At 37.6% G+C, this 18,827-nt stretch overlaps 1 protein-coding gene across 3 annotated transcripts in view; it reads right to left on the bottom strand.

The window, feature by feature from the left end:
- Window positions 1-18,600, bottom strand: part of LOC132844556 (membrane-associated guanylate kinase, WW and PDZ domain-containing protein 3) — a 104,149-nt gene extending 85,549 nt beyond the window's left edge. For 2 of the 3 annotated variants that reach the window (XM_060868114.1, XM_060868115.1), the window contains exons 1-2: window positions 18,423-18,600; window positions 17,561-18,019 (exon numbers count right to left, since the gene is read on the bottom strand). In XM_060868114.1, the coding sequence (XP_060724097.1) occupies window positions 17,561-17,867 (307 nt within the window). In that variant the 5' untranslated portion in view covers window positions 17,868-18,019; window positions 18,423-18,600. Of the gene's footprint in view, window positions 1-17,560; window positions 18,025-18,422 lie in introns of all 3 variants that reach the window. The other variant, XM_060868113.1, reaches the window with a different exon arrangement.
- Between the last annotated feature and the right edge of the window lie 227 nt (window positions 18,601-18,827).

Raw genomic sequence — 18,827 nt, 5'->3', positions numbered from 1 at the left:
TTCATGATGCAAAGGCAAAATAAAGAGAGGTGGGAAAAATGGCATATGCTGTCCAGGAATATGGAAGAAATTATGTAAATATGAAGAAATAAGTTAGGAAGGGAGATGAAGAAATGAAGAAAAGCACAGAAAGCACAAAATGCCATTGGCTCCAGCTGGGATCTTGTTGGTAAATGAATGTCAACTCTAGAAGAGCATGTTCATCACTATGGGGAGTCAGAAGCACAGGTAATTTTCCAGCTCTATGTCAGTGACTCACATAGGGAGCCACAAACAACAAAATGACATTTCTAATTTTTCGATTCTCGGCTCTCTTCTGCTCATGATGTTCCTTTTTGACCTGTCAGTGATAATGATATGTTCTGGGCAGAAATTCTCCCGCTTTGGTCAAATCTCAACCACTCGATAACTTTCTCCTGGCACAAGACAGATACCAGCTGGGGAGGATGAGACAAACACATGCTAACTAAGCCAACAACTATATATTTTCAATGTTCTTTCACAGGGCAGTGTATCGCAGTCAGAGGAAAATGATATCTGCCCTCTTCTGCATAAATAAGCTCACAGACACACACAACTGGCTGTGATTGACAAGGGATAGAGAGTGAGAATGGGATCCCTCCAACCAGAGAACACAGCTCTCTAGATTCCTGGCATCACTGTCATTAGAATTTTCAAAACTAGGGTTAGGGTTAGAGTAAGGGTTTTTTTGTTTCACCTCTCAAGAGCCACGTTTTCTGGTTTTGTGGAAAGTGATAGCTCAGTGGTTAAGATGTTGGACTACTGATCAGAACGTTTTGAGTATTTTACAGAACGTAAATATCAACTCCACCAAGCTGCCACTTCTGGGCCCTCAACCTTCAACTGCTCAGTTGTGTAAATGAGATAGATGTATGTTGCTCTGAATAAGGGCATAACGCTGAGAGCTATGTGATGGGAGAAGTGTGATTGTAAACAGGTAAGTGTCATTAGTAATCAGGTCGTGTAGCCTGAGGATCAAGGGAGTTTTAGTCCATAGCTGCGAGAGTTACAGACACCGGTAACACTTTCAATGACCATTAAACACAGCAGTTTTAATATTAAATGACAGCAAATTGGATAAATGGGTTATAAAATGCCAGAATAGTGAATGTCTAATAGTGAATGAATTATTAATGTGTACTACTCATAATTCTTTCCAGACCGGTTGAATAAAATGTGGTTGGAATCCCATAACTAGTAACTAAAGTAAGACATCTCCCAACTCATTTCAGGTTAAGCAGGTTTTGTTCTGCTTTCACACAACCGTACACATACACACCCACATACAGACTGGTATGAAGAGATTCCAGACATTCTCAACATGTGTGAAACTACCAGCCCTGAATGTCCTTTCTCCAAATACAAGTTGCGAAATGTTCTTTCTCCCCTTCACCTTTCTCTCTCTCTCTATCTCTCTCTCTCTCTCTCTTTAATCCCTGGCTCAGACTTCAGAGCTGTCACACAGTGTTCTCCCATCATAGCAGATAAGTCGTCTCGGCTTCTGTGCATCTCCATGCAGCTCCGTGCACCAAGCAGTCTGAAAACACTAAAAGTGTTGTCCACAGCATCAAGCCATTTTTATAGAGTGCCCAAAAATGTATTTTAATCCAAAATGAAATCCAATGCTATAGAATATCCTAGCATGCATAATAATGTGTTTATATCGCTGTAGACAGTATGGAATCAGTTCGGTAATAATATGGAGGATGGGACAGAATGTAGCAGTGCATCTGTTTATCCAATTGCAAGGCAGCTGTTTTAAAATGTAGGTCTCTAGTAGGGGCAAAAAGGAGCAGATCTTTCTGTGTAGTATATTTCCATTTATGTATATGTTACTACAGTTACATTATGTTATATACACCTAACCTAAACCTCAGAACTTTGCAATCCACCAGAGCAGTTTCAGTGCATCTGGGCATTGATTCCAAAAGTCTCCTAAACTCTACTGAAACACCATGAACCCAATTTATTCAACAACTTTTTATTCAACTCCAAATTCAACTTCAACTTTCCCTCAGTTGGTTTTTTGGTGATGGCAGTAAAGACAGCAGTGAAAGGTCCAAAATCAATCCAAAATCTCCCCTAGGTGTATAAGTGAATCACGATCTGGTGACTATGAAGGTCACAGGATATAATTTACATCATTTTCATCCTCATTAAACCGTTCAATGAGCCCTTGAGCTCTGTGGATGAGGACAATACCATCCTAGAGGAGACCACTCTCACAAGGCTAGAAATGATTCTTCATAATATAATATATATATGAAATATATAAATATAAATTTAGATATTCCATTCATTCTCTCCTATAAGGAAACACGATAAAGCCAATCCATGGAAAATATATTCCACATGATAAATAGCTTTAAGGTAAGAGTTAGGTGCTGACATAATACAGTATTTATGATCATTGAGCCATATTGAATAGGGTTATATCATAACTGTGGCAACAGCGTTTTTAATATTAGATACTCTGATTTATTTGTACAGTCCAAATAGATTCATTCAACCCTGCCGAACAGAACTGAAAGCTAAATTATTGACATCTAGTTTTAGTTCTTACTATGTTATAAACACTAAGTAGTTTCAGTTACTTCTGGTCAGTGGTGTTTTTTTTTGTGATGCAATCTAAAGCAACACAAGATGTTATTTGGCCTGAATGAGCCCCTTTGGGCCTGATTAAACAGATTTTGTTTTAGGGCAATACCAGATCAAATTTCTGATGAAAGCACACTGTATGACATAACTGGAGCACACTGATTGGCTTTTACAGCAACCTGTAGAAAGTGAGGTGTTTCACAAGCAGTCTATCATATCCCTTAAGAAATTGTTTCTCTCAGTGTATAGACTGACAGCATATTCATATAGCAACGGTGGATAATTCTTTAGCAATGCCATGCAGTCATTTCAGACTCAACATAACTATTATAATTTTCAAAGCATCTGTTCAGTAACTGACAGTATTTGATTCATACACACAGAACACGTTTCATTTGGGCTCCAAACTACTACAATTGTATCTGTCTTGTGTTTCGCCAAAGAATTTAACATCATAATGTAAATTCTAGCAAAGATTTTGCAAAGTACTACTCAAGCATTTGTTAGAATATTATCTAACAGTAATTCTCATTTTTACAGGGAGGAGAGGAAGGTAAAAGCTTCCTGTATTTTTTTTTTTCTGAACTTGATATTGACTGGAGGCACGGTGGCGTAGTGGTTAGCACGTTCGCCTCACACCTCCAGGGTTGGAGGTTCGATTCCTGCCTCCGCCTTGTGTGTGTGGAGTTTGCATGTTCTCCCCGTGCCTCGGGGGTTTCCTCCGGGTACTCCGGTTTCCCCCCCCAGTCCAAAGACATGCATGGTAGGTTGATTGGCATCTCTGGAAAAATTGTCCGTAGTGTGTGAGTGCGTGAGTGAATGAGAGTGTGTGTGTGCCCTGCGATGGGTTGGCACTCCGTCCAGGGTGTATCCTGCCTTGATGCCCGATGACGCCTGAGATAGGCACAGGCTCCCCGTGACCCGAGGTAGTTCGGATAAGCGGTAGAAAATGAGTGAGAGTGAGTGATATTGACTGTTAAAAATTTTAAACAAACCTTGTGCTGAATTTTTGCTGTGTTTGTATTAGGGATGTACCGATACCACTTTTTCTCTTCCGATCCGATTCCGATACCAGAGTTTGCCAGTACCGGCCGGTACCGATCCGATATCTGTGTTCTTTTCTACCTCTAAAGAATGTACAACTCGTTTAGTTATTAAGATTTATTTGTTTCTGGCAAAGAAATACAAAAATGCCCATTACTGGATGAAAAATGAAAACACAAGAAACCTTAAAAAAGTATTAATGCAGTAGCAAACAGTACATTTAACAGTTAGAGGTATAACAATCTAAACCATATATACTGCAATTATTAAATGAAATTATTTTTTGAAGAAAAGGCAATATTTTAAAGTGAATCTTAAATTAGAACTCTTGAAACACAATGCAAACTGTATTAAACAGTAAACCTTGCACCCAAACGAGCGACATGTTTAACGAGGTAAATGAAAAGGGCGCCTGCTAAACTTGCCTGTCTGTCGCAGGCGGTTGTGCAACATATTTCCTGTAAAACTTATTATATTTATTTTCATTAATGTAATTTAATATATAAGTGTATTTTTCTTATAAGTTCAAGCAATAGTTAGTTAATTGACATTATTCAACCACCATGGGCATGGGCGTCGGAAGCAAATAAAAAGTGGGCGTGTCCTGTCCCACACACATATAATGATTCCAACGCCCAGGATTTCAGGGAGCAGGAGCGTGGTCAATGCTGTAGGTAAAAAGCGGAATGGAGTTTAATTTACTAGGGCATTCCTCAATCGGAATGGATTCGACTGGCGGTGCTCTGAAAAGTGCGATACCCATGACCACGGGTATCGGATATGGATCGGTCACGCGCCACTGATACCCGATCCACTCAAAATGCTTGGATTTTGGATTTTTTCTTGGCCATCAGAATGAGAAAAAACTTTGATTCAGAGAGTTTGTTTGTGGCATGATGTTGGTGCCAGACAGACAGGTTTGAGTAGTTTATCTACTGTATAACTGATGATCTCTTGAGATTTTCACACACAACAATCTCTACTCAGAATGGTTCAATAAAGAAAAACATCCAGTGAGAAGCAGTTCTGTTGATAGAAATGCCTTGCAGATGAAAGCGGTCAAAGATGAACGGCCAGACTGATTCAAGCTGAGAGAACGACTTCTGTAGCTCAGTGAACCACTCTGTACAATTGTGCTGTGTGAAAAGCATCTCAGAATGCACAACATGTCAAACCTAAATATGGATGGGCTACAACAGCAGAACACCAGAAATCTGAGGCTGCAATGGGTATATAGGCTCACCAAAACGAGACAGCTAAAGACCGGAAAAAAATAACTTGGTCTGATGAATCTCAATTTCTGGACGCAGGATGTGACAAAGCATGACAATGAGCTCAGTGGTCTTCCCAGTCACCAGATCTGAATCCAGTGGAGAAACTTTGTGATGCAGAATCTTTGGGATAGGACAGGAGATTTGTAGCCTGAAAGTGCACCTTAAAAATCTTCAGGATTTGCGTGATGCAATGTTTACATGGACCAAAATTTCAATATAATGTATCCAACATTTTGTGGAATCCATCCATGCCACAAAGAATTAAGGCTGTTTTGCAATCAAAAGGAAACCCTACCCGTATAATGTTTAGCTACTATTTAGTATAGTGTTCCTAACAAAGTGCTCAGTGAGTGTAGCTTTATCCCTGCTATAATACAGCCTCTGTCTCTGTTTAGACTCATCCAGATTAGATAAGGCAGGAGACTGGAGGATTTGCAATATTAGAGTTATATAAAATCCAATAATCCCCAGGCTGTGTGTACATGTACACATGAAGTCTACATGTATGCGTTTAATGTGAGATGGAGAAATACTCTAGTTATTATTTTCCCTCAAGCACTAATAGTCAGTCCCTTTAAATCAAACCGTAGTTAATGCAGTGTCTGGATAAACATGATATTTTATTGATTGACTCATGATGCATCAATTCTGAGGGCAAAATGTAAGTTTCAAATCTGTTTGTGCATATTTTATATGTAATTAAAATCTGGCATGTTATATAGTAATCTGGCATACGCTTGAAAGACTGAATCTTAACTGTGCATATGAAACACCATGTACATGCAAAATGCACTTTTCAGCATCTTATATATGCATTTGGTGGTGGAAAAAATATTAGAGAAATAGGTGGAGAAATAAAAAGTGGTTTGGTTGATTACATGTTCCAATCATTGGGAAAATAAACCAGACCTTAGGATGTGAAGCATTGTGCATAATTTAAAATACTATTTACTAAAATAAATTTCAAAACCAGGTAAAAATGATCACTGTGTGTGTGGCTTTTAGTTTTATAGGCAGTCTCAAACACCGGCATGTTTTTTTTTTTAATTCAGTCTCATAGATGAGTTTTATTTATGATCAAATGTATAGAAATATGAGACCATTTTAGAACTGTTTAAGAAAACTACAGTCTGTTATTTTTTATTTCTCTTTGACAATTTGACTGCTTTTGTCGAGAAGCTCTGGCAGCATTCATGATAACACAAAACTCTACATTAGGAACACGTCCTCCAGTTTTGTTCACATCAAAAAATGAAATTCAACAGATTATACAGGACTTCTTTTTCACATGCCAGTTAAACCCAAAAAAAAGGAGTACAGTTTAATTGCATACATTTACACAAATGAATCACTACTATCATTCTGCTGAAAACCGCTTTTTTATTAACTCTTTTTACTAGAGGTCAAAAAATTTAATTTGCGCCTGTTTTGCTATGCCTGTGATCAGCATTGAATATTTTTACCCAATTATAGGTGGACAATGGCTCATATGAAAGTAGACACTCTGTATATACCTAGCCTACTAGGGGTAATAAAAATGTTTATATCTTCAAAGATAAAGATGATATATTATACAAAAACTGTTCTTTGAGGTGCCTTAACCACTAAAACTCTGTATGACGTTATCCAAAATGAGGTAAAAACAACTCACACTAAAAGCCAACAGTTTCCTGACTAACTTTATATCAGGTGATAAAATTTAAAATTTCAGACAAGTCTATTGAACGCCAGTGTACTGGTAAAAAGGGTTAAAACCAATTAGTACTCAAATATCTTCAACCACAATAACGCCTGTCACATAAATTACTTTTCTGCTTAATTTGCTTTTTAAACCAATTATTTCTGTTGTTCAACTTGCAGCTCTTCAGAATTACAAAGATGCTGCCGTCCATTTCTGCCACTTCACCTCAGCTTTTAAAGCAGAGCATTTATTAAGTGTCGTAGGCACGGTTAGTGTGATGAGCTTAATTTTACACACATCTAGCCACGAGTGTGTTAGAAATATAATATAATAATCACACACACACACACACACACACACACACTCCTAGCACGAGCTAGTGATGGTTGCTGTTCAGAGAAACCCAGCTCTTGTCCAGTCATGGTGGTGCATAAATAAGCAGAGCACTGGGGAAATGAGAGGAAACCACATGGATTGGTCTGGCACCATGCCTGTTGCTGTGCCAACCACAACAATAAGCCATACCATCTCACACATACACACACAAAGGAGGTTTAACACTAGGATACACCACTTTAGTCAGATTCTAATTTCTGGTGTGTTGCTCAATTTTGTGTTTATTGTTTTATTAACCTGCTGTCCTTGTAATAAAACCCCCAAATAAAGCTGACTTGGAAATATCATGTATTTGGCCTGCATAATAAGAGACTCCAGATGAATAGGCCAGGATATTAGGAGAGGGTTAAGAGCAACAGAGCAAGACAGTAATTAAATCCAGTAAATGACTAGTAATGACTAGATGAGAGAAAATGCCTTTTTGTACATCAATCTGTTATCATTTGAACTATTAAGGTTGTTGTTTGTTTGTTTTATTAAATATAACAGAATTGAACATTTTTTTTCCAGTTTCTTTTTAATATATTCTGTAAAATGTAGCTATAGTCACCATCCACCTACCTGACACTCACTCTGACTGAACCTGGACCTGTCACTCACGTGGCTTTAAAGGGGTTGTCAAGTGTTAGGTTATTTAAATACGCTCCTTTTATGATGCATGGTATTGAAAGGCAATGCTGTCTCATTCCCAGGCACTTAAAGACCGCCTCTGGGACAGGTACACAAATTAGATAATCATTGGCACTAAACTTATAATACTGTTAAACGCTGTGATTTTTCCAGTTTTATAATATTCTAGAGCCTGTGATATTAGGATGAGGAGGAAAACTCCTCAAAGTTAATAAATCTTCCTCGCTGAGGAATTTTGGAGTCAGTGAATGCTGTTAGAATTATAAACTTCAGGGGGAGGGAGAAACGAATGTTACTAAACATAACCAATGTTTCCAATTTTACAAATTGCAATTTAAAATGTTATATATCATTTACTTTTATATGCCTATAATCTGACACACAAATCTCAGGTTTATATTCTACATTGTATATTATATTATACTGTATATGTGCTCTTCTAATATGCTATCGTCTCTATAGTAATAACTTCGCACTGTACATAATTGAAGTCTAATTTTAAACAGATTAAATAAACAAGAAAAGCAGTTCTTTTTCTGCAGTGTCAGCACGTTGTTGCAGTCTGAGGAAAAGCTGTCAGTTTTCTATCATGGAAAAGTCAAGACAGAGAGCTTAATGCTTTCATGACAAGCTGCATTTTATTTACTTTTTTTTGTCTTAACACCTTCAAGTGAGAGAAATAAATAGAAGCCGATGAGAGAACTGTTTATAGCTGTTTTATTCATAATGGATAACTTAAATTTAAGATATATAAATGTTCATTCATAAATAAAAATAATTTAATGATTGCCATATTACTGAAATATAAGAGGAATGAAGTGATGTCAGTAATTCCATTTCAAGTCAAGCCGCAACATCCAGTCGCTGATTATTACATCACATTCTGTTTTATTACTTACATGAACCTTTCCTATTACTACAAAGATAAAATATATATTCCTCTGACTACCTGTCCCAAGGAGATTTCTGAACAGTGATTAAGTCTGGTTTTAAGATTAAAAGATATAAGGCTAGCTCTATAATTCACAACTGAAGAACTGTTTAATCAAAGATCAGGTCTAATATGTATGGGAAACAGACCTCCAGGGTTCAAGACAAGAGCAATGATAAAGGGAGGGCAATGTCAATCATAGAAAGATTTAACCAGCTTTCAAAGCCTTATCTCTTGTAGAATACCAACGCTTTGAAATAAGGTTTTAGGAAAATCAGCTAGAGATATCTGGTAAATTCACACATATTCTTTCAGCAATATGCAAAGTAAGTTCACCACTTAATGTTATTGATGGAATATTATATGAATCCATATTAGCAATGCATTTCAGTGCTCCTTCATGCCATCAATACAAAGGCAATGCATGCGTCGTATTTGTTTACCGTCAAACTCTCGATACGTGCAGTGCCTTTAACAAGACAGTTACTATACTCTCAGTTGAAACTGTTGGTATGCCAGTGACTCACAGAAATAGAATGTCTGCATCTAAAGAGGATGGATGAAGTGCGGGGAGGTGGATGAGCAAGGAGAGCATTTCATAAAAAATAAAAAACAAGAAGAGCCGGAACCACTAAAGACATGATCGAAAAAAGGAGATAGATTCAACAAAAGTGGCCACATAAACTGTTAGCCTTTGCTGTGCCAATGTACATGTACACACAGATTCTGTCAGCTCTTATGCCACTTTGTTACAGTGATGTATGCTTGTATTTTCTGGACATGGAATTCTAGTCTACACAAAGTGACAAGCTATTTGTATCTATTTTTTATATGATTATTAATCATTGAAGGGTTAACAAGTATCCTACTAACCCTGCCTCATATAATAACCTGTTAGAATTAACACAAGGTCTGTTTCCTGGACTGCTGCATTCTTGCCTTTGCCTTTGACTGAACATGACATTACAAAAAATCACATTCATCAACCATTAGGAAAACCAAAAAGCTTTCAAAGAGACAGACCACTGTTAATATGTGCAGGTAATTGATATAAAAACACATCATTGGGCACAATCAGGGACAGAAAAACAAAACAAAAGTTTACAAAAAGGAACAGTGAGATGCCAGCATTACTAACAAGAACATCCTACCATGCATGGAGGAAAACTACATTTTAACTCGACTCCCTAGTGAATTTCTTTTTATATTCACATCCTATCTCCTACAATAAATTGGCTTTTCCACTGCTGAATATTTTTTGTGTTTGGTCTATCCGCTGGTTTAGCTGAAAAGCAGAAAAGCATAGATTTGTGATTTCTCAAAAATAATAAATCATAAATACTACTGCTGTACATGTTGGCACCTCTGCAGATGAAGATTTGCTAGAAAATATGAATCCTGAGCATAAACATGCCACATATTGAGAAGGACAGTGAGGAAACCTCACCAAGTGGCACTACTATTTGAATTGTGCCTTGTTGACAGATGAGACCACAACTGAACTTTCTGGCCATGAACAGAACCTGTATGTTTGGGGGGGGAAATGCTGACAACATACAAGAAACTGTAAGCAACTACCAAAGATTCTGGCCAACCGCACCTAACTAATGGGAAAACCTCACCCGAGTGAACAGTACACCTACACATTAGGGAACACCCACAATTCCTCCAAGATGAATATGTTCTGCGTAGGCACATGAAATACCTTGGTAATTACATTTCAGTATGGCTGTAACTATTTCTGTTAGATGACAAATTACTAGCAGTGTCCCATTCCTACCACTAAATACTAATAAATGAAAATAATAACAATTCACTTAATCAACTTAACAATACTGAGATACCAACAGCCATGCAAACTTAGGTGTAAGTAAATTCTGTTTCTTTATTCAGGTAAACACTACCAGCCCAAGTTTCTCCAAGATTAGAAACTAAAATAAGTTATTAATATTTAATGCTAAATGATTAAGACACCTTTTCTCTTTCTCCTCTATACATTTATTTCCTTTCTCCTACCTCCTTTTTCCTAACAATGCTTGTATAGGTTATATATGTGTATGAACGCATACTCACATCTTCTCAGTTCTTATTTAACTTGCACTTGGTATTGTTCTTCATATTTGTGTTACACTGCACTTTATTGTCCAAGTTCTGTGGTAATAAAAATGAAGAAAGAAAGAAAGAAAGAAAGAAAGAAAGAAAGAAAGAAAGAAAGAAAGAAAGAAAGAAAGAAAGAAAGAAATTCCAATTTCAAAAATGTTTTAGGTTGCTGTACCAAGCTGAAAGCTAGAGATTTGGAGTGTGTGTGAAACATGGTGTGAAAACAATTGGGGCAGATACAAGAGTAATGAAATGTTAATGAGTTTGTCCTCTTAATCAATTTCACAGTGTGCAAACACCTGACAAAGACAGGTGACTCTTTTTTCTTTGCTTTTCTTCCCTTTCTGATCCTGTACAACCCACAATTTTAAATAAATAGAACTCAAATTAAACTAAATAAAGATGATCAAAGTACCTGTTTCAGCTTTATTTACAATGTAGTAACTGATGTCTTTAGATTAGAGGTGTGAATATATATATATATATTTATATATTTTTTTCAATCTTTACTGCATGGTACTGCATGTTCGAAAACGTTTTAAGCGATGTTACATGACCTTATATTTTGTGCCACAAAATAGATGCTTCAGGCTTTCATTTCTTATAAGTGCTACGATTGCAACCTCTTCTTGCCTCTATATATCCTTCTTGCCCCTATATATTATAAATACAACAATACACTATAAAACAGTTTTCCAAGATTCCTCCGAACTACAGTACATTACACAGAAAACATTAAAATAGTTGTTCATATATATTCTGTGCTTGCTGGCAAAGGATTACACACCACAGTAATATAAGATCTTAAATATAGCATAATATTCTCTGCTCGACTAAAGTATCCAAAAACTCTTCATGCACCCTGAAAAGAGACAAAAAAAAAACTATCAGCCTTGAACAAATTATATTCCTCCTTATTGTCCAGTAATTCTGGTGCCTTTGACAGTTTCCAGTATTGCTGGTTATGATGCCTGGTTACACCGTGAAATATGGCAATGGATCTGGTATTTTTGCAGCCGGTGGTCAAGCGGCTCTTGTCAAGATTGATAGCATCATAAATTCTGCTAAGTACCAGGATATTTCAGAGCAAAAACTAATTAAATTTGGTTAAAACATGGCTGTAGACAGATTTTCAAAAAAGATAATGATTTGAAACATACATCTAAATCAATACAGAAACAGATGATTCATTACTATGCAGTAGTCATTTCAGGCTCTGGATTTGAAGCCTGATGAAAAAATGTGGTCTGAACCGAATAGGGAATTCCACATGTGAAAAATCTTTTTAGCAGTATAAAGAAGTTTCAAATATTCCTTTATATTCTGAGCATTTCTGTAATATTATATGCATAAAAGAAAAGTTTTACCAGTATGTTTTCAGCCCTACACTCCACTGTGGTTTAGTTACAGAAAATAGTATCTTAATCACTAAGGAAAAAATATAGAATCAATTCGTTAGATTTATTTTATGAAGAACTGCGTCACTTAATTTGGAACAGAAAGATTTGCTTTGTCTTACACTATACTATTGGCTTCATGAAGCCCAGTGTTAGTGCAGTGTTCCTAATAACGATTTCCCTGAGTGTAGACGCCATACCACAAGATGGCCAAATTTGAATGTGCAAATAAATACAGAGATGAGTCACAAAGGTTTCATCAATGTGAAAGAAAAGCCAATGTGTGGCAAAAGAAAGGATCTGCTCATGATCCAAAATATATGAGCTTGGCCAAGCACAGTGATGAGTTTTGCTTACCTAAAAATCGAGTGGACTGCCACCAGAATTTGTTCCAAAATCTGTTTAATCTGAAGTCTGATCTGTTTAACACATCTAGATGTAAATATTAGGAAATGAAAGCCGAAATGATACTTTATCATATTCTGCGTTTGAATTCAAGCCCAGCTATCTTTAGTGTTTAGCAAAAACAAAACAGTGTGCCTTGCCGTTTCATTACTTTTGGAGGGGAATGTAACAGATGAACGATGACTTGTAGAATAAACTGCTGTATCATTTCTCATTAAAAGCTGATCCTCATGCCTCTTTTCTTTTGTCTGTGTGCAGGAATCTGACTCAATACATCTATTATTTATAGACACTAAATTACACAATAGGCCCAGACCTGAGCAACATACTCACAGGAGATGAATTCCTCTACAGTCAAACTTACACAAAAGACAACAGAGACACACACACTTATCAACGTATGCACACACATGACCGGAAGGCCTAGGTCTCAGCTGGCACTTCAGTAACACTTCCAGTTGAACTGTTATTCACAACCCAGCCCAATTTTCCCGCCACACAGCAACTTTCTTCCAACTACACATCACTATATTTACAGATCACACATCCGCTCTGACATGGCATCAAAAATTCATCACTTATCATGCTCTGTAACAGCACAAACGCATCATCAAAAATCCATGCAGGCTGTAAAAATATTAAAGCCCATCCAAGTATGAATAGGGTTTTACTGCAAACAAAAACATAACAGATCAGTCATCACATGTACACTATATGGCCAACATCATTTGGACACCTGACCATCATAATCACCGGACTGAACATCAATGCCTGATCTCTGGATGTTGTGATATTATTGTTTCCATTCCAAGAAACTTGAATGGCTGTATGTTTATAATTTCCGTGCTATTAGACTAATGCTTGTATTCTAAAATATATTAGCATTTAGCAAAGAAAACACATAACCATTGATATGGTGAAGTTTTCTGTAAAGCTACTTTCATTTATACATTTATATAGGGTCTCCAATGTCAGTTGATTGTAATGGTAAATATTCAGTCTTGGAAAAGTCTTCATGTCAGAGGAGTTTGCACTTTCCATTTTGAGCTGATAATTTTGGGTTGTTTTTTTTTTTTAAAGAGAGAGACAGACAGACAGAAAGAGAGAGAGAAAGAGAGAAAGAGAGAGAGAGAGAGAGAGGCTGGTGAAGTGGCTAAGAGCTGCTATTATGTAAGAGAGAACTGCATTTTTGCAGACAATCCTAGAGAATATAACTATAAATGAACAGAGTGTCATTCTATAATCTATTAAAAATTTGGTTTTAAAAAACACAACTTTGGTGTGATAACAGTATTTATGCTCCACATCAAGCCACAGTGTTGTTGATTATTTTCCTATAAGGATGTCCTGTCAGATAGTTCTCCCTTATTTATTTAGAGATTACTTTAATATTGTGTGTGTGTGTGTGTGTGTGTGTGTGTGTGTGTGTGTGTGTGTGTGTGTGTGTGTGTGTGTGTGTGTGTGTGTGTGCTACTGGAAGTCCAATTCCTTGTGTTTTTAGTCATATTTGGCAAATATAACTGCTTCTGTCTCATCTTTTAAGGCACCATTTGCACAAATATTTAGTAAACGTATAGAAAACTTACTCATTTTAGTTTACACTATCTTACACAAAATTATGTATGGTCTACAGTTTATGGAGCTTACCATGTCAATATTTATTAGCTGGGACGTGCTGGCTTAGTACTACAGTAGGTTTTAACAGTCTAATGGATTTTATGGCCTATGCTCAGATTTAGCAACATTACATCACTGACTTAAGGTGAACAGACGGTGTACAGAATCTGAGGTATTTTTAGATTGCTATGTGAAGCAGCCTGTCATTCTCACTACGAGACCAGCATTGTCCCGGTTTCTATAGCCATGATGGGTATTCTAGTTTTACCTATGTTTGCACAGAGCACACACACACACACACACACAGCACATGTACACATACTGCTGTATGTTTTTAATATTTTGCCTTGAATCTTCTTACACAGAAATGATGAAATTTAATTAAATTTTATCTTCACCCATCAAGTTTACTTAGGTCATGTGTGCCTGAAATATTGGTGACCTTTTCTACAGTCACTGCCTGTTGTTCTTCCTCTCTTGATGGTCCTACACCATTTTTAATACCATTCATCATTTCTATGGTAATAACACTATCTTTCCTCTGTTCCATAGCAACAGCCATATTTCCTTTCCATTTCAAACACTTTAATGCCTCAGTAGAAATAAATCTATCTGCAGAGTTGAAGAAATGCTCACCTTTCATAAGAGACAAGCCATTTGCTCAGATGGAACAAGTTGAACATGTTCCACATACACTGATTTAGACTTCAATCAAAATACAGGCAGGTTAACAGGCACTTATGCCAGTAATACAACAGGTCATGACTACAGGCTGTTATTTGTAATATAGTGATGAATGTCTATATTTTTTAATTAAATTTGTGATATTGGTGTTAATTTGTTTCTTATCCACTATTCAAAGCTGGCCCAATATCCCAGTCCCATCCCACGCAACCTTACTCTCAATTACACTGACACCTTTTCAGTGAATTAAAGCAGAAGTGTTCAGATTTCCGCATGTAGTTGTTTGGGCCAACTCAGAGTCCTCTGTGTGCATGCTGTAGAGATTAGCTGTGAGATTTGGATCTGTTAAGCTCCCTTGGAGCTCGGACACACCTGGTTCATCCTTCATGCACAATTCTGAGGCAGGAAACCACAGAGGTATGAACAAGGCTAAGAACCAGGGCAGCAGACTTTCCACTGACACATCACTGACAGCGAGTTCTTCAGAGAGGGAAAGGAGAAAAGGCCTTTCATTTTTTATCAACCCCATATCCACAACAGAATACCAAAAATGTTCCTACTCCCTATAAATGTGTACAACATTCAGTATGAAATACTACCTCTTCTGGTTCAGTATGAACTCCTGGTGCTTTACAGCTGGACAATGAACCGAAGCATACTTTTGAAAGCAAAGAGGTGGAATGTTCTGCAATGGCCAAGTCAGTCACCTTACCTGAATCTAACCAAGCATGTCTTTCATTTTCTACAGGTCTGGCAGAGCACCACCAGGGAGCAAACCCAGTTCAGATCAACTATATGCAAGTATTAAAAATAACAGTTTCATTTACCTAAAGTGAGATTCATATTCACATTCAGTTCATATTCATTATTTAATTTCAACTCCTACATATGGTGGGAGACAGTTATAACTATTAATAAATAAAGTAATAACTATTTTCACACACACACACATATACTATATATATATATATATATATATATATATATATATATATATATATATATATATATACACGTATATATATACGTATATATATATATATATACGTGTATGTATATATATATATATATATATATATATATATATATATATATATATATATATATATATATATATATATATATACACGTATATATATATATAACAAAACTTAACCTGACTAAAATTCCAAATGTCATGTATGAAATACATTATAACAGATATAGAAAAGTAAAACACATAAAATGCTTTATGCCCAAATGATTTCTCTATGCTAGTTACAGAGCTAACTTTAGCAATAGCGTCTGTATCAATAAAGTTGGGTTAATTAGCTGTCGCTTACCTGAGCGCACTGCTATGCAGTATCTCTGCGAAAATTGTCAAAAGCAACTGGACAACTACAAGGTAAAATAAACCTTTATAAAACCACTACATTCATATTTCTTCGTTTGATTCATTTTTTTTGATGCTTCGTTATTCTCAGTGCATCATTTAACAGAGCAACAGTTTTAGCGCACATGCTCGTTAACAGAGTGTGTTATTGTATATCTGTACATTGCTGTGATTTATAATCTCATTATTTTCCGTCACCCCAAAAAAAGAAGGGTTTCCCTTTAAATCTTGTTCCTTTCATGGTTCTGTCCTCTTTTCTGCTCTGAGTTTTTCCTCTTCACTGTCATCTATAGCTTTAGATTTCACTAAGAGGAGCACAGGCTTTAATTTTTAGTCCTACAATAACCCCAACTGTCTTCTTATTGGGTAAAGATGTGGACTATTAATTGCATTCTTATAAATATTTGCCATTTTTATACAGATTATGGTCTTTTGTCCACACATGCATACTGAACCCGCAGCCAACCTACACTGACTGACTCAACACTGACTGACTCATCACCATCACAAAACACCAACACCATCACACAACACCATCACACAACACCAACACCATCAATACAATCACAAGAGACTTTTTTGCTAGATGGTAACTTTTTAGTCATCTTCACTTTTTTTTAACTTTTATTCGACTTTAGCTTTAGGTCGAATCAGAGCCTGGCAACAAATCTAGTCAAACATTAGTGAGTGTCCTGCACTTGATATGGCTTCTCCAGCTCATGTCACATTGTGCTCTTTTGACCAAAGTGTTTCTGAGCAAGTCTATGTTCCCAGCAACCAATCACTGATCTCCATTGTTCCCCATGACCAATCATTGTTCGCCATTGTTCTCATTGACTAACCACTGATTGCCATTGTTTCCCATGACCAATCACTGTATGCCATTGTTTCCCATGACCAATCACGGAATGCCATTGTTTTCCATGACCAATCACTGATCGCTCCCCATTGTTTACTATGACCAATCACTGGCATTTAATCTCACATCTGATCACTAATATGTCTCCAGTATCTTACCTGCACACTTCTCTCTAATCGGAAAGCAATTTATCTGTAGCTGTTTTCCTTCATGCCTGGTTCTTTTTGTAATTATGTAAATACTGGGTCTGTTGTGCCAAGACCAAAGCCTCCTTCTTGTATATGTACGACGTTATAGTCTGTTCCTTTTAAATTCAGGTTAAAATAAATCCCCCCATTCCATTCCATTCAATTCCATTCCTAATCTCTCCAGATTATATTTCTTTGAACAGTGACTTTTCAGATGAAAATATCAGATATGCATGTCGTCATCTGGCGACTTCTAGCTACTTTTCGAACATGCATTAGCTACTTTCTTCTGAAAAGAGTTCGGACACACAAAGACAATACAACACGCTGTGTGGTAAACACGTGTGTAAGGGACCCTTTTACCTGGTTTCACGGTCTTTATGCGGATGGGCTCTCTGAAGTGGCGGATCACGGCGTGCGTGTCTCGGTTGGTCAGGCCGCTCACGGGCGTGCCGTTCACCTCCAGTAGCACGTCACCATAGTAGGGCAGCGAGCCAACGTGACATACGAGTGCATCGAGATCCATGTGTCCGAGGAAGGGGAAGAGGCCATGTTCAGCTCCTCCGAGCAGCTCGACCACGGAGCCGAACTCTCCCGCACCTCCCCACGACACGGCGCACTCACGCACTTTGGTCGCCCAGTGTTTCTTCCTCTTCAGCGCTTTGGACATGCTGCTCCTCTGTTTCCTTCAGTTCAGCTTTCAGCAGGAATCAGGTTGCTCTGCTTTCAGCCCAACATCAGCGCGTAGATGTCCAGATGTTGCTCCTCCGACCTCATCATTCACAGCCGAGTCTCGCTACATGACGCGCTCCACATCTGGAGCTACACTTCAAATAAAAAATAAATAAAAAAACAAGCTGGAAAAAACGAATTTACATGACAATTTGTTTGAAGTGTTGGGTTACGATTTTAAGTTCATCAAAATATTCTATTTAGAAATAGTCGCGCGCAAAGACTGAATACGGTCCTTTGGGTTGGTTCTAAGTTCCCCAAAGTCACATCAGTAAACAAGTGATAAGTGAATGCACAGATTTCCTCCCAGCGAGCTCGAGACTGTGCATCTACAATAACACCCCTAACGAGTGACCCTTTGAGATGTCAGGGTGTTACAATGACATCACTACAAACATCCTTTAGTCCTTTAGTCTAATGCATAAAGACGGCAATCACATCTGTAGCGGGTTATCTGAAACTGTCATTCCGCCTTCATCCGGTCTCCACGCACCTGACATCACTGACCAGCCACTGATTATCCAGACGGACTGAGCTGTCTGCTTTATTCTCTACACCAGCAACACCAGGCGTTTCTTCTAGCCGCTAAAAACCGCTTGCAGCTTTTTATCTTCCACAGGCGATGATTTCATACAGTCGCTTCCGACGCGCGCGCGCAACTGCCGGCTAGGCGAGTGCGTGTCTGTCTGTGTGTACGTGTGTGTGTGTGTGTGTGTGTGTGTGCGTGTGCGCGCTCGAGCTCCTGTCAACAAAAACGTAAAGAGCAGACGAAACGGCCCTGTGATTGGCTGTCTGACGGGCGTTATGTAAATCAGCCCGGTGATCAAACCCCTGTATAGTATCCAAAACAGTGCGGGGGGGATTAGTGCCACAGGTGGCGCACTATTATAGCAAAATA

The sequence above is a fragment of the Tachysurus vachellii genome, chromosome 4 (genome assembly GCF_030014155.1).
Source record: "Tachysurus vachellii isolate PV-2020 chromosome 4, HZAU_Pvac_v1, whole genome shotgun sequence".
NCBI lineage: Eukaryota > Metazoa > Chordata > Actinopteri > Siluriformes > Bagridae > Tachysurus > Tachysurus vachellii.
This window is presented reverse-complemented; position numbering and strand designations above follow the sequence as displayed.